At 35.1% G+C, this 17513-nt stretch overlaps 1 protein-coding gene and 1 long non-coding RNA gene across 2 annotated transcripts in view; both read right to left on the reverse strand.

The window, feature by feature from the left end:
• The window catches only part of LOC134743807 (uncharacterized), a 576396-nt gene that overhangs the window by 444305 nt on the left and 114578 nt on the right, over positions 1-17513 (reverse strand). The window lies entirely within an intron of this gene.
• Positions 149-8410, reverse strand: LOC134743693 (slit homolog 3 protein-like). Its single transcript, XM_063677296.1, has 5 exons — positions 8029-8410; positions 5604-5814; positions 1773-4907; positions 1431-1687; positions 149-1052 (listed from the first exon to the last, which is right to left on the reverse strand). Exons 2-5 carry the CDS (start codon positions 5764-5766, stop codon positions 507-509), a joined length of 4101 nt encoding a protein of 1366 aa, XP_063533366.1. The 5' UTR covers positions 5767-5814; positions 8029-8410; the 3' UTR covers positions 149-506.

Here is a 17513-nt window from a genome sequence, read left to right on the forward strand (position 1 = left end):
ACAAATTTTTCTTATATAAAAAAAAGACAAAATAAATCTTCTTTGTTTGTTTTTAGCTACTTACCAAACTACTACAAGCATGATGCTTTACCCACTGTCAGAAATGTAATATGTTAAGGCGTTTTATAACATTTAACAAATAAAATTCTTGTATCTTTGCAGTCATTTAATTGTGACTAGAATAACAGTCTATTAAACATTATTATGTCAACAAATAAGTTATACTAAACAAAGTTCAACTGCCAACGACAAAAATGCCTACTCTAGTAACTAAAATAATTTTATAATCAACTTCCTATCTATCTATTGGTACCTATAAATTACTATGAAATAATGTTATCTATAAGTAGAATGTAGCACTTGCTAAGCAACTATTTACTGATAGAATATAGGTTTTAGAATTGATTGATCCTCTTCATAGTTACAAATTGTATAATATCTGATCTATAAATCTAAATAACTACTATCATACTATTCGAGAATCGAATTAAAAAGTGGTCTAGTATTTATTTCTTATTTTTTCCCATTCCTAATAAAATATTATCAGTAGAAGCTGTAGTTGAATCTTGAATAATATCTTCTTTACTGTGAATTGAATGAAAGTCATTCATTTCAGACCAATTAGGGTCTGATTTTGCAATACGCTTTCTTTCTTTAATTTTCGTGTATAAAAGAATGGATACCATTAGAAAGAATACAATGCATCCCAGTGAACAGCCTACGATTAAACCCATTCGGCGATTAAGAATCAAGGTAATGTCAAAGACTTTGCGAGGTTTCGTTTTTATTGATACCGGTTTTCTGAAAGTGTTGAAGGATAGGCACTCGCTGGAAGGTGACCGCATAAGGATAGCCTCTGCGACGTCCTGCGTCAGTCTGGCGGTGAGGTTTGTGTCCACATTTATAGTTCTATTTAAATCTGATTTAATTTCGAAATCCGGACGGGGAGGCTCATCGTGTAGCGTAATAACACACACTACATAGTTTACATTTAATGCAAGATCCGGTATGTGAAAGGACACTTCAGTTTTCTCTAGGTATTTAGATTTTACCTGAAAATAAAACCAATCAAATAAAAATATAAAAGTCTGTGAAAACAAAGTTATCATTATAATGGTTTCTGCTATTTAAATGATTGTGTTTTTTCCAAGATTACCAGTTGTAGTCCGGAGTGCGGATTTTTAAGTGAAAAACTGGAAATTCGAATACGTTAAAAACTAATGAATTTAGATCCTTGGCTGACGCCGCTGACGGCCTCAAATCTTTGCAAATGAGCTCTAAAATAACCGTTTTAAAGGAATACGTCAAATTACCAGTCAACCTGTATGTAGGTACTTTTTGTTGTTGAATTGAAGTTGAATATAACACGACACGATCATATTAGAATATTACAACATACATTAGCAAAATGAGAGCCGAGAAATACTTACATCAGATTGAATATCTTCGCTGTAATAAATTATTTGTAGTGCTTTTATGGCCGTGCGATTTCTTATAAACCACGAGACAGATACGGAGTTATCTTTATGTTTGTCGACAGACAGCTGCGATATTATTGGAACGTCACATTTTTCCTTAGGATATTCGTTATGAATACACGTTACTGCTTTAGATTTTATTATTTTTGGGTGATCTTGTATCCAAACCCATGTATTGTCCCGTTCGCAGTTGCATATTAAATGGTTATCTGTAATAAAAACGTAAGTAAGTCATATAAATATAATATAACCTACGTAGTAAAATGAAAAGGAATTAGTTTAGTTAGTAAGTACCTTGTACATCAATATCTTGCACGTGGTTTTCTACCGATACTAACAGTTCCAAAGAAAGCATTTGAAGTTTGTTATGAGAGAAATCTATCTGTACAATTTTGTTCAAATTCCTAAAAGCTGTCGCCGAAACATATTTTATATTATTGTAACCTAAGAACAATACAGTAAGTTCTTTCAAGTGAACTAAATCCTCATTGAGTATATTTTGAAGTTTATTGTGAGATAAATCTAAAAGTTTCAGATTCCCTAAGTCTTGGGAGAAAGATTCTATTGACTCGATGTTATTGTTAGACAAGCATATCGATCGCAATTTTACTAAACCACGAAAATGACTACTTTTTATTTGAGAAATTTTGTTAAAACTCATATCCAAAGTTTCTAAGTAAGATAATTTTGAAAACGGACTCACTGTCAAACGCCTAATTTTATTGTAATTCAAGTAAAGATGTTGTAAGCTGCTAAATCTATCAAATTTAATATCATCTATATTTGAAATGTTAGTCGCGCTTATGTGTAATTCATATACATTAGCTATTAAGGCATTGTTATCAGATTTATTGCAAGCGGTCCAAGAAACGGCGGGGTTGTTACTAAGATCAATGTTTATCAGTGCTATGCCGGACTTTTTAAAGGATGACAGAAAATCAAACTTTACTATGTTGTTACCGGAAATGTTAACATTCTGCAAATTTGGAAACAACTCGAACATAATAAAAGGCAAGTGTTCTAGTTTATTACTACTGAAATCTAAAGATACCAAGTCATTAAGTGTAACCCTCTTTTTTGCTGTAACAGATTTAATTTCGTTCTTTCTCAGAGTCAAATATTTAAGATTAGTTAACTTTTCGAATCCGCTTAACTCGAGCTTTGGCAAAAGATTATCCGAAATGTCTAAATTTTCAAGATTTGTTAAATTATGGATTGTATTGTACGGAACCGAATCTAAGAAATTATTACTAATATTTAAGTCCGAAACTGTGTTATGCATTTCAAAGAGTGTTGACGGTATTGTACTGATAATGTTTTGAGCTAAATTTAACCTTGAAAGTTTTTTATTGTATTTAAAAGTACCCTCAAAAATATGCTCAATATTACAATGCTCCAATAACAGGACTTCTAACAGTGGCAGGAGGGAAAATGATTCTAGTGGTAAAAAGTCTAGAACATTGAAAGAGAGCGACAGATATTTTAACCCTGGAACTTCAATGGAAAGCAACTCTCCTGATTTTAATGAATTATTTTTAAGAGATAGAGTCTTGAGGTTATTCAACCCCTGGAAAGTTTCGTTTTCAATTATCTGTATTTCACAGCTGTCTAAGTATAGTGAGCTTAAAGGTAGACCCTGCTGAAACAAATTTTTATGCAACATTCTTATGGGATTGAACGACAAGTTGAGACTTCTCAACTTTTTCAATGCATGAAAGGCCATGTCGAAGACCGATGAAATTTTATTATTCGAAAGATCTAAATCTTCTAGCTCTGTTAAACCATAAAACGTAAAGTTTGTTATGTTCCTTAATAGATTATGTTTTAAAACTAGCTTTCGCGTTGAATTCAAATATTGGAATGAGTAGTCTTCTATAAAGGAAAATTCATTGTTCCCTAAATCAATGTGTGTAAGATAAGTCATATTTTGTAAGGTATTTCTTCTCAAAAACTTTATATGGTTGTGTTTTAAATGTAACTTGTTTAGCTTCTTTTGTAAATGAAACATAAAATTATTGATTCCAGGAAGAGAGTTATAATCTAAGTATAATTTTAGTAGATTTGAATCTATTTTAGGCAGAATGTCATTTAAGTCTATTAAGTAATTATTATTGAGGCTAAGGTATTTTAATCTACTCATATGAATAAATGTTCCCGGTTCGATAAAATTTATTTCATTATGATCCAAATGAATTTCTTCAACCATTAAGGATTCTACAAATTGATATTTTGTTATCGTTGTAAGCTTATTATTGTTCAGTCTGACTTCATTCAAACTTGCTAAGGACCCTAATGTGCTGTTTTCTATATTGAGAAATTTGTTATTGTCTAATCTTAATTTCACTATTTTCTTATTATTCCTAAAAATATCATGTGGCACTTTATTTAAATAGTTAAATTCTAATTGTAGCTTAGCAAGATTAAATAAATTACTAAAACTCTCACTATGAATATTGCTGATGCAATTGTCATCTAAATGTATTATACTTATATTAGTTGAATTCAGAAAAGAATCTATTGGCACATCTAGAATATTATTATGACTCAAGACAACCTCACTAAGGGATAACAAGTTGCAAAATAGACCGTGAATGTGGTGTAAATGGTTATAGCTCAGTTCTATAAACCGAAGTTTTTTATTATTTTCAAAAAGATCGGGGGACAAAACTTTTAATCTGTTATGGCTCAAATCAATCGACTCTAAATTAACTAATGACTGAAAGGCTCGGTAATGTATACTATGAATAAAATTAAAATGAAAAGACAATATTTTGAGGGACGGACTAAATTTGAGGCAGTCTTCCGAAATAAATTCAAAATTATTAGAATTCAAGTCTAGAAACTCAAGCGAGATTAAATCCGAATCCTCAACAACGGGGAAAAAAGACATTTCATTCCAAGCTAGCCTTAAAGAGCGCAGATGTCTCAACTTCGCCACCGCCGCTATTGGGAATGTTGTGAGGTTGTTTTCGCTCAAATCAATTTCCGACAGAGAAAGTTCTAAACTAGAAAAAGCTGATTCCGATATATCACGTATCATATTTCCTTTCATATTCAATTTCATAAGCGGAAGACCGTAAAAGCTATAGCTGGGTATATCTTCGATATAATTAAAAGTTAGGTCCACGGATATGAGCTTTAGGAGGCCGGAAAAAACTTTTTGTGGCATAAACTTTAGCTTGCTCGACACGATGCTTATCGTTTCAAGGCACTTCCTCAGCGGCATGAATGTGTCGTCACCGATATCTCTAATGCTAGTCCTCGACAGGTGTATGTGCTTAATGCACACTCCTTGAGGTATAAAGTGAGCCCCCAAACTATCTTCGTTGTCATCGAGGTCATAAATCGACAGGGAATGGATGTGCCACATAAGTTTCAATGCATTTTTAACATCTTTTAAAACGGTGTCTTGGCAGTCGAGAAACACACCTGCAAAATAAAATAATTTTAGTATTTCGTAGTTCACAAAAATAAAGCTCATTATAGTTCAGCAGGTGCAAAATAAAATATTCCGAACAGAATTAAGTACCTATTTACAGCGAATGAAACGAACTTTAATAGAACAAAGCATATACCTTGTCCGTAAATATTTAAAGAAAAAACTGTATATACCTAACATTAAATAAGTAGAGACAACGAATTTAATATGCTATTTATTTATAATAAATATAATGCCGTATAATTAAGAATAATGTCAAAGCCACGTAATTATAATGTAAAAGTCAAAACATAAAATAATTAGTATTCCGCGAAAAGTTCAGTAATTAATTTATACATGCTTAATTATACATCACGCGGGCGGAGCGGCGGAAAGCGCCCAAATTTTAATAAGTAATAAATATAAGAGCCTCGATAGAGAGTACCATTTTGTACCATTTGGAGTTGAAACTCTAGGTCCATGTGATCCCAGCGCGCACAAGTTGTTTGCAGAAATCGCGAAGCGTCTGGTTGACGTAACTGCGTGACCGAAAAGCTGGCGGCTTCCTCGTACAACGTATCAGCATTGCGAAACAGCGAGGTAATGCCGCCAGCATCCTTGGTACAATGCCTCTAGGGTCGATTTTTAATTTAAGCTTACAAAATACCGATGTATAAAGAATTACGGTGTCAATAAAAAACTCTCACCGTCCTCAAAAGTATAGCACGAACATTTGTTACCCCTCATTAAGTCCGGGCACGCCATGGTATTCTGCCCTCGCGAAACGGAGGGTAGAACCAACAGTAATGAAATAATTTGCAAAATATCACGATCATATTTCTTCGTCTTGAAGCATAAAATCTTTTTCATAGTTTCATTATTGAATGTTTTTTACATTCCATTGAACATTTCGTTTACCTGAAAAATAATATGTGATTAAGTTGTTTAAAGCGGAATTTACATTACGAAATTAGTGGCGTGAAATTGATTTCGTGACAGTTTCACGTGTTATTTAATATTTTCGTAATGCATGCATTAATTTCATGAAAGCAAATCAATTTCGTGCCCTGCACGATTTTTTTGTGATATTAGTGTCATGCAACTAATTTCGTGGTGTAAATGCGACGTGAAAAACTAGTGTCGCCAAAGTGTCTGCGACGTGTAGCTTCGATGCTGATGGAGCCGTGGTCACTGCGATACTGTGAATTTCACAAAATTACTTTCGCATATATCGAAATTACTTCCGTGAAACTGATTTCAACATGCACGACACTAATTTCGTAATGTACGAGTAAATCCCGCTTAAACCAAAGTTATGAAAATGTATCGGGATGACAGATGCTATGAAAGTCACGTGACTGTTGCCATACATTTTTTAACTTTCGATTGGCATGTCCTATAAACGTTTGTCATCTTGGCTAGGCCGTCACATACTGTTAGTTAACTAGTGCTATAAACCTAGTAGATTTAACCTACCTACTTATAACCACGTGACTAAACCATGTAATTGTATTAACAGCTAATACTAGTACCATATTCAGATTTTAAATAAGATACCAATCCTAATGCAGCCTTAATGCATCCTACATACTATCACTCGACTATTAGAGCAAAAGTTACCCACTAAGATTTAAATCTGAATGTGCCTCCTGAACTCTTTTAGATTTTAATGACAGATTATATCTACATCACCACGCGTAACAAAGCGTAAACGACAATCGAAAACTCATTTTCACTTTTCATGCTCGTAAAGTTCGACTTTAAGTCGTGCGTAGACGACATAAAGTTGCTTATTATGTTCGAGAGCATAAAGTAAAATAATCTATTACGACCCTTATTGACTTAGCAATAAGGCCCATAATCTTCCATACAAACTGCCAGCCCTGCCGGCGCGCCACCGACCGGCGCGGCGTGCTCCTGACCGACGTGCCCCGCGCCCCCAACCGGCCCAAGTACAATTTTCTTTAGTCTTGAATAAATACGATAAAATAACCTACAATATTGATTATTTTTGTATATTTTACTCACAATCGAAGTAAAAAGTAGAGTCCCGCGATTAAGATAAGATAAATAATAAAAGTAGAGTGTAAAACTCAGGCATAAATGTCCATTTTTATCCTCGACTATATTGCCTCGGGTAAAAACGAAAAATGGATCGCTTCATGCCCTTATTGTACAATCTACTATTAATTATTTATTCTATTTTCGCGCAATAAATCTCAAGTTCAAATTTATCTTTTAAAGTCACTTAATGCGGTTGTTATATTTGTTGCGGAAGAAATGGTGGCCGAGTCACGAGGTCGAGTTAGTAAGGCGGCGAATAGTCAAGTTTAAATTCGCAATATGACCAGCCGGGCTAGCACAGGAGTGGCGTGACTGTATCTGGGCGAGATACCCTACCCGTCCCTCTTTAATTAATAAATTTAGTAAAAGGCGGGTAGTCTATCTCGTGGGCGAAATAATGTCACGCCCGTCCTGTGCTAGGCCTACTGCAGCGAAATGTCTGAAATCTCTGTGGTGGCTCTGTGCTTCTCTCTCGCACTTAAATGCTCAAGTGCAGATGAGACGCACTGAGACTAACAACAGATCAAGAACGAATTATAAAATTAGGAACGCATTTCCTGGTCTCTGGTCTGGTCCATGTTTTGCATTAAGCGATAAAATGATGATTATCCGTTATTTTGGAATACCTATCAGAGCCACGGTAAAATTACCTATCATAAAATGAAGTCACTATACAAACATGACTAAAAAATTGCTGGCTATTATTCTGTGTCCTCAGAATTTATTTGCACGTACAATTCAACGATCAATGGTTTTGCAGTAATTAATTAAATATAAATTAATTGTCAACATACATTCGCTGGCGAATTTCACTTTAATAAATATCTATTTTTTACTTGAGAAGCTAGTTCGCAAAGTAGCTTAAAATGTTAATCTTTCTTTCGAAATATCCAATATAATAGATCGTCTTTCAATTTTTGTACGGACAAAATATAATTATATTGCGTTTGTTTTCTATTTAAAGCTTTACGAAAACCCTTCACACTTCATTATCTTAACCACTGCATAAGCCGCAATATCAATAACCAACGTCTACTTATTAATCAGAAAATTATTTAAAGGACTCACCTGTCAAGGCTACTGCGCCGACACGCTGACTGCAGCTAATTGCGAATAGATGTTATATCTATCGCGTTAAGGTCCATTTTTGCGACCCGCCCGCCGGGCGTTCAAAGTGCGCCTGTCCGTCGTATACACGTTTTTATAAGGTAATTAAATTATTAGAGGGGTTAGTTGTAACTAGGGATTTAGTAATTGTTTAGCGCAACAGTGTACGCTTGAGGTCATTAGAAGGCTCGGGTGAAGACTGCCGCTGCCGCGGCGGCGCGCGCTCGCTAGGTCACCGCTGCGGCACCCCCGACCCACTATTATTATGCTTTTATGACGAATCGGATTTCGTAACACCCGGCTTTGCTAGCGATACCGACCCGAGAGCTTATCTTGTGCTAACGAATTATTAATGTAACGCTGTTGGCTTTACATTTGTAATGGTGTTTTGTTTTTCTTTTAGGTTATGCGTGCGAAAGAAAGGTGAGTTCAGTAGGTAATGCATTTGTTCTTAGAGTATTTACTTTATATGAGATTTAAGTTGCAGTTCGAATAGCAGTAGTAGAGTTAAAAAAAGCTATTCAAGTTAGACTTATATGTTATTGTTACTAATAACTTTTTAACTTTCAATTTATGTATAAGGTCATGTGTGGTATGTTATTATTATTTCCATGATCAACTTCTTATAATATAATCAGGCACATTAAGTGAAATTATGAAACTAATGCATTTTCATATTCAGTCTTAATAATAATTCGGTATTTGAAGTTATTGTTCATTTTACCAACTATACAATTTGGATATCGGATGTAATGTGTAAATATTATTGTGACAGTGTATAATTTAGGCGTTTTGGAAATAAGACAATTTGAGATTTAGTAAAATATGTAAAAGGGCATTATGATATTTGGCTGTAACGAACCGCAATCACTATATGTAACGTTTCCAATTAAAAGGTACCACATTGTCGGTTGTCGATAAGGTTGATTTCAAATTCAATCTTTATGGAAATATCACCTTATTGACAAGCGACAATAAGTACAATTGTCGCAATTGTTGGTTGAGAATGGCACATATGTTTACTTGTAAAATTTTATTAATCCCTATTAATTGAATATATAGGTATACACGGTGTTTCACGACCCACTGAAAACCTAAAAACAGTTTGTTCAGAATCGATAGGAGAATCGATTGCGCTATATTTTAATGGGGGTAATTTTTTTATCATTTTTTATTATTTTTACATACCAAGTCTACAAGTTTGTAATGCGACAATATCAATAACTAGCATTTGACACGTTATTTGTCAATGAGCAACACCCTTAACTGGCCATTGGTAAACCTTATCTCGTTGCAGTAAGGTATGCAAATGGTCAGTTAACAGTGTTTACGATGGTAACTAGCAATTGTTTGACGTCACTCAAACGACGAAGTATCTTGTGTAGAATTACCAGTCGAATAGAATTGTTAAGAGAAGTAAACAACGAATATTTTTTTAAATATGTATCGGATTAAAGAATAAATACTCAAGATGATTTCAAAATAAATAAAAAACTGTTGGGGTGTCTCAGGTTTTCAGTGGCTCAAGTAACACCGTGTATATTCGCGATTGTTAAATAATTAGCTACGAAGCTCCGTACAATCTACTTATGCGTAAAAGTACGAACGAAATACGATAGCTAAATAATATCATTCAAATATCAGTCCGATGTCAGTGTACGTTCGAATTAGCCTGTATAGCTGATACGGTTTTCACAGTAAATAATGAAATGAAAATGAAATGAAATTCTTTATTTTCGGGCAACTATTGGCCCATAGATAAATACCTTAAAACTGGCATACATATTATTATAAAATCTTTAAGTATCTCTAGCTTTTTATTTAGGTAAACAAACAGCCACTAATACAACTAATACTTAAAATAATTAAAATCAAAATAACAAACTAAAATAAAAACTAAAATTAAAAACTAAACTTAAAAATAAACTATAAATAGAAAATTAGGCCCAAATCACCGTCTATTGGCAGCGTGCCCAGAAGGCTGGCAGCATTGCCACGTTGTATGGCAATGGTGATCCGCTGTGCTAGATATGACCCAGCCCTCTGGTCACGCGTCAACTCTATTAACCTGCGGCTACATTCCTTAAAAACCCTAAAATATATATAAAAACTAAAAATGCAGTTCGCAATCCCGCAGCGTCAGGGAGCCGCTAATAATAAAAAGAATAATGCAAGTTTACCAACGTTCGATTGCCGCATTCACAAATAGCAATGCTTTCTATTATGCAAACTGGCCAATATACGAAATTCTTTTTAACCGCTCTTTTTACTCTTGATTAAAATTATTGATAGCTTAGTATACAGCTAAAGGCACCAATATACAGTGTTGAAAAAAATAAATAACGGACCCCTGAAGGAAAGTACCTTAGAACCTTAAGTTAGCTCATTTTACTTAAAGGAAACATTCTTTTATTTTTAGAAACAAAACTGCACTCAGTGTTTTTTTATTCGCTGTCTCGCCCAGAAATCGAAACGACTTAAAATTCAAAAAAAATACTTAATATTAAATTTTATAGATATTTTGTACGATAGGCGAGTGTAAGACCTAATGTTACATGGAGAAAATTTAACATTAACATGAACCGTATCGACAAGTGGAATAAAATAGCAAGTGTTTTTATTTTTAGTCGGTTCGATTTCCGGATGAGAAATTAAAAAAAAATTCTTTGAATGCAGTTATGTTTCTTTTTAAAAATAAAATAATATCTCGTTTAAGTAAAATGAGCTAACTTAAGGTTTTAAGGCACTTTCCCTCCAGGGCCCATACATTTTTTCCACCCTGTATGTCCTCATGACGTTGGAGTAAGGTAAAAATATGTATTTATGAATATGACCGTGACCGTATAAACACGCGCCCTATTGACACACATTGTATGTCGTGTCATGTTAAGTGAAGAGGGATACATGACTGTGTACATACAAAAACTCCGGTTCTTACTGACATAATAAACATATAAGAATTTTCTCGCTTTGATTGATGTTGAAAGGTGAACTTATACACCTCCAGCGTAGCGTAGACCCGTAAGCGTAGACAGCTGCTGGCTACGCTTTAGTGCGTAGCAAGAAAATATGGCACGTAGAGGAATGGAAGCGTGCGTATATGAGTGATGAGTAAAAAAATGATAAAAAAATGTGTACAGTGTTTTAAATAATAGGCAGACTGATTTTAAATATGTGGGTGAAAATGTTGTCAGTACTTCAATTTTGTTAGGAAAAACTCACTTTACCAAACGCAGCCACAGAGCATTCGGCAGATCTAGGTTATTCAGTGCTTGTACTTGTACCTTGTCTTTGCATAGTGGATAGATAGGGCTTGTAATAGAACCAACATTTATAGGGATGACTTCTTAGATTGTCATGTCTTGATCTTGACTACTATTGATTAGTTTAATAATTTATCTTTAAAAAAATCTGTTTATTACGATTTTGTACCTTTTCTTACTTAGTCCATAGTTCATTTTAGATCTCATCAACTCTTAATAGTCCTTACACCAGTTACACCCTGGCGGGTGCTGCCTTTGCGTGCGTCCCATGAAAAGGGCAAGGGCAGCATCCGCTTGGTACCCTTTACATTTCATTAAAGTGTCAAAAGGACTCTACGTGTTGGCTTCGCTTCCGCGAACGCCTCCCAAAGGTTTGGAATCCTACACTGAGCATGGCCCACCATGCTCTTGGCCGGTGCTATTCGTACAGATATTCGAGATATGAGCAAAAACTGAAGAACGTACCTATAAAACTTTTAGTCCAAATTAATGCTATAATTGTGCTATTACTAAATCTGACGATTATTTGTACGCATTTCCTTGTTCTGACGGTTACAATGTGGAAATCGGGCGTCGAACTTGTTGTCATCAGATTAAGGAAATGCAAAACATAAGTGTCATATTCAGTTATAGAAAAATATAGCATTAACTTGAACCAAAACGACCAATTCCACAATCTACTTAACGATTTTTTTAACCCTCCACCAACCCACCGAAATTAAAAAAATCTGTGGTCGCTTTCCTGCTATTTACATAATCTTTAACTTTATATAACCTTATTATTATTTACAACGACGGAACTTAATCGCGTAAAATAGTTTTAAATTTACCTCCGACGTTTCGAGGACGGCGTTGTCCCCGTGGTCTCGGAGAAGACTGGCTAAAGTTGACATCAACATCTTCTAGGCGCGCGAGTTTTTCGAACTACCCGCACTTGGTCTTGTTCATTAACTTGAACGTTTTGCGCACTAGGGATGCTACCGGGTCGACACACAACACTCACAATATTCGATTTTTCAACTTTCATTAGTAAGTGTAAGCGAAACCAAATATCGAAAGTTGAAAAATCGAATATTGTGAGTGTTGTGTGTCGACCCGGTAGCATCCCTAGTGCGCAAAACGTTCAAGTTAATAAACAAGACCAAGTGCGGGTAGTTCGAAAAACTCGCGCGCCTAGAAGATGTTGATGTCAACTTTAGCCAGTCTTCTCCGAGACCACGGGGACAACGCCGTCCTCGAAACGTCGGAGGTAAATTTAAAAGTATTTTACGCGATTAAGTCCCGTCGTTGTAAATAATAATGAGTAAAAATCGTGAAAGTTTTATATAACCTTATTTTCTTTTTATAATCCAATCCTTCGATTCCAATAGGTATCTACGACGCTCGAGTAACTACACATTTAGCATCGCCGGCTCCCCACCTATAACATTTTCATGAGCTAAAATTTCCAAGTGCCTGAAAGTTGCAAACTAGGTGATAGTCTACGTCCAACTACATTAGAGCTAGACCTAAATAGATTAACCCGTAGCTTAATACGGTGTAAGTTTCAGTGTAATGAATATTTAATTACGCTGGCAAACACGATGAAATTTTACAATTAAGGCCGTTCCATGGGTTTACCGCTATCACTGTCACATTTCGCAAGAAAGAACGGGAAAGACCATGCGCGCCAAGTGTCAATTTTAATCGAATTTTGTCGATTGTTATTTATTTTAAAACGTTGCCTTACAATATCGAAATTCGAAAGCTGTCAAATTACTATTTAAGTTATGATTGTTTTTTGTTTTTTTTTTTGTTTTTAGTGTCACATAATAAATGACCAAAGAAAAGTAGAGAAAGGCTAGTAGGAAAGCGGACCCTGGCAAAGGCCGGGATAGCGCTAGGTAAAAGAAGAAGAAGATAATAAATAACCGAGTAAACCTTCTAGCTCAGGGAACGGCCTTAATTATGAATACTTGCATGAGTTGGTTACATGAAAATGTGACCTAAATAAAATGTTTAACACGCGATCGGGCTAGCCGCCTGACAAAAGAAATACCAAAGATATTGGAGACCTGTAGGGGCCCACTGATTACCAGTCCGCCGGACAATATCGGCCTGTCAGTTGTTCGGAACTGTCAAATTGTTCTAACTGACAGGCTGATATCGTCCTGCGGACTGATAATCAGTGGGCCCCTTGACAACTACAGAAACTTTGTACAATATCTACTCGTATATGTAATGATAACAAAATTAAAATATTTTGGTATCAAAATGCAAGTTTGTATTGGTCTTCGTGACTATAGATTAAGGCAAAATAACTAGTTCTATATTCTTTTATTATGAAACAAGAGATCCAAGCATAATTCATTCAAGCTGTTTCACGGTTTTTGAATCACAGTAAAAAACCAGAGCTCTGCAAAGCGCTATTATTTCATTTCACCCACTGTCCACTGTCAAAGGAAGCGACAGTCTAAAAGAAAGTTTAATTCTTGTATTTTACACGGAGTCGTCCATAAACCCGTTTAAATGCTTTTTATCCTTTTTAACTGAATTTAATATTTCAATATGAGGTTCTTAATTCGGTTGTATGTTTGAATTCATTATTTTTAATGTTATTACCTCAGCACTACGTCATTTCTGAACCGTTTAGGTATTTTCTATTTATTATTAAAATAAATATAAACCATATTATTCACTTTTCGAACTCCACTGCATCTCATCATCTTATAAAAAAATTGTGTAACTATTAAAGATCATGTTTACCTATTTTACTGTTGGCTATAATTATTGTATCTTAGAAATATGTGTTTTATTTTATTGTATTGTATTAAAGCAATACTCTGGTTATAACAACTAACTAATATTTCACTTCCCATGTACAGTAAGCTGTAGAGATAACTGACCCCCCGCATAGAAACTTGTTTACAAGGAGGGTCAGTTTTCTTTGCAGTTTACCCTTATGAATGTTACGTGTGTTAAATGGCTGATTCGCTTAGTTCCAAAACGCTCGGGGCGAGCCATAAATTTCACATATTGCCCTATTTGGGCCAGTCTCGATAAACATGGACGGTTTGGTTACTAGAAGCTATTGGACTGGCATCGGAAAACTAGTTTTAAAATGGTAAATAAAGTTGTTTCATAGCTCACAGAATTTTTAAGACTCCATGCTGTTCCATTCATTATCAAGAAGGAAGTCAAAGATAAGTTATCAAGATGATAAATAAGATGATAGTGATTTCTAGTCTAGTCGACAAGTCAAAAATTAATGCAATCATTGGGGACCACAAAGAGGCTTTGCCCTACAAAAGGTGGAGTAGAAAATGTTTTAACTTGTATCGCTTAAGTATATGCTAGTCATGAAAAATTTAAGTTTTCGACCTCGAGGGGTCACAGCGTTAGCCGCCATCTTGATAGAAGGGGCCAAAATTTGTTATTTTTAGAGTTCCGTACCCAAAGGGTAAAAACGGGACCCTATTACTAAGACTCCGCTGTCTGTCTGTCTGTCCGTCTGTCACAAGGCTGTATCTCATGAACCGTGATAGCTAAACAGTTGAAATTTTCACAGATGATGTATTTCTGTTGCCGCTATAACAACAAATACTAAAAACAGAATAAAATAAATATTTAAGTGGTGCTCCCATACAACAATGGTGAATTTTATGCCGTTTTTTTTTGCGTAATGGTACGGAACCCTTAGTGCGCAAGTCCGACTCGCACTTGGCCGGTTTTTTACATAATGCTTCAATAGTTCTTTATGACAAAAATGTCTATAAGAAGTATAAAGACAATCAAACAGTTTTTTTTTTTGTAATATTTGTATTTATTCTGTACGTCATATAAATACAAAGTGAGATAGATACGTGAGCGATCCGTTTTAATATATATTTAATGTCTCTGTCCCATGGAAGTTTTGTTACTAAAATGAAGCGCAAGTTAATATAAGTACCAAAAATTTGGTATTATGAAGACACCTACTCTATTTTCTTGCAATAGAGTATTTTCAATCCCAACAAGTGCTCACCAGTGAAACATCGATGGCCATAATCAACCAACCGTAGTCCACGCCACTTCAAAAGGCACTCGTGCCTTTGCCTGCGTTTCAGATTCATGCTAGAATTGCTAGATCCCTTGTGGGAGCAATATTCGTAGCAAAGCTAACTGCCATACTTAATCATGATAGTATTAGGTACTTCTTTTGACGACATTGCTGAAAAAATACTGGAATGTGTCGTTCAAACTTTGACCAAAAACTGAGCTCAAAGTGTGTTTCACTTATACTTACACATTGATGCGATCAAGATGCAATGGTGATATTAAATTATGATCAAATTACTCTTTTTATCTTATAATAAGGTTTTCTGAATTACACTCAACTCTTCTTCTTCTTCCTCGCGTTATACCGGCATTTTGCCACGGCTCATGGGAGCCTGGGGTCCGCTTGACAACTAATCCCATGAATAGATGTACGCACTAGTTTTTTACGAATTCTCTCAACTACACACACTAAACTAAAACTATTTAAACAGATTATATCGCTCTTAATAAATTTTTAAATTCATCCCGCCCGCAGTCTCCCCAGCCTCAACTCAATCTCAGTCTCCCATTGACCACGAACGCTGTTAGAGAGTTCGAAACGTCAGGATGTATTTCAAATTTATTATACGCGATATAATAGTTTAATTTAAATAGTTTTATTTTATTAGTTCATAAGTACCCATGATGGTACCTAATTGAATTCAATTTTATGTACATCCAACAAATTAACAACTGATTCGTTACAAAACTCCGTTTCAAATAGCGTAACTCGTCACTTTAAAGAACTTGTTAAGATCAGATTAGACTTGACGATACTCGTTAAAGAAAGTACCTGTAATTAGCAAGAGCTCTCAAAAGTGGGTACATATTCCGGGCGACGACGAACTTAATAGGAATAATGTGAGTATAAATGGGAAAAGTTAACTCGTTTAGCAGTTCCTTCGCGTCTGCGGGCCGGTACTCAACAGGCCAACAGACGGACCGAATTCCCGACTAATTTACAATCACCCCTTTTTGTAAAATTACACCTTCGACGTGACTTGACTGTGGGCGTCGAAAGCAATCAGCGCGGGTGCTTGTTCTAGTTTCTAATAGAGACGCGGCCGGGCCGTAGGCATTTTTGGCACACAATTATAATTAAATTTCTATGTTCAAGCTTATAGTTTTATGACCAGTCTAGATGTTCGATTTAGTTAATCGTGAAGAAAGTAGTAATTAGGTACCAACTTACCTTTTAAAACCGTGGGCTGGGCAGTTGCCCTTATCTTTAAATGATTATCAGATTAGTTACCCCGAAGAGTGAATAAGAAGTTGATCAACTTTGTTTTATATAACACATCCGCTTAGTATGACGTATTTATTGGCACTTACCTTCGACGTCATTTAATAATATGCGGAATCTACTATAGTTCAACTGACGCCAGTAATCAAGTATTGCGGCTTAGTGGTTGATTTTCCCAGTCAAAATGTTGCAGTTTGTTACAGTATTCGATTTCAGAACTCGTAAGCAAAGTATTAAAATCGGATTTAACGAACCGACTCGCGATCGAATGATTCGGTTGGCGCTCACCGCATTCGCTCTATAGTTTGCGTTTGCATAAAGAAAATTATTGCGACCCAACGTGGCTGAATCATCGCGCTCATTGCTGAATACGTTATGTTAATTTTAAATTATAATTGCAATAAAAACCACTTTAATATGAAATGCTTTCAGCTGTTCGGAGAATGTATTCAGAATGGAAGTAAATTGAGATTCGCGATGTCACATTTTGCTGTAAAAAAAAATATTTTCCTTTTAAGGCGCTAGGCGCCGTTTTTGGCAAGAACGGGACAACAAAAAATTATGAAAAAAATATACATACAAACATGAATTTTTATTCTATATTTAATTATATGAACGGGTCTACGGCGATTTAATTTCATTGTGTTTACCTTAAATTCCGACGTGAAATTAAATCGACCCGTTCGTATAATTAAATATGTGTTCAAAACGCCTATAATAATGCTAATAATAATGCCCATCTCTGCTTCTCGTTCCTTAAAAAAAATTCTGTTTATTGTCTTACTGTTTAGTATAAGTAACAGTAATTTATCCACTGATTTCAACTTTCACGATTTTTACTCATTATTGATTTTTACCCGGTGATATCCGTAGTGCGCAAAACT

This window comes from Cydia strobilella, chromosome 8, assembly GCF_947568885.1.
Source record: "Cydia strobilella chromosome 8, ilCydStro3.1, whole genome shotgun sequence".
NCBI classification, from domain to species: Eukaryota; Metazoa; Arthropoda; class Insecta; order Lepidoptera; family Tortricidae; genus Cydia; species Cydia strobilella.

Coding starts and splice junctions, on each gene's coding strand:
- LOC134743693 (XM_063677296.1), bottom strand. CDS start 5,766: ATGAAAAAGATTTTATGCTTCAAGACGAAGAAATATGATCGTGATATT. Junction 4,908..5,603: donor GTGCTATACTTTTGAGGACG/GTGAGAGTTTTT, acceptor TTTATTTTGCAG/GTGTGTTTCTCGACTGCCAA. Junction 1,053..1,430: donor GCGAAGATATTCAATCTGAT/GTAAGTATTTCT, acceptor TTTTATTTTCAG/GTAAAATCTAAATACCTAGA.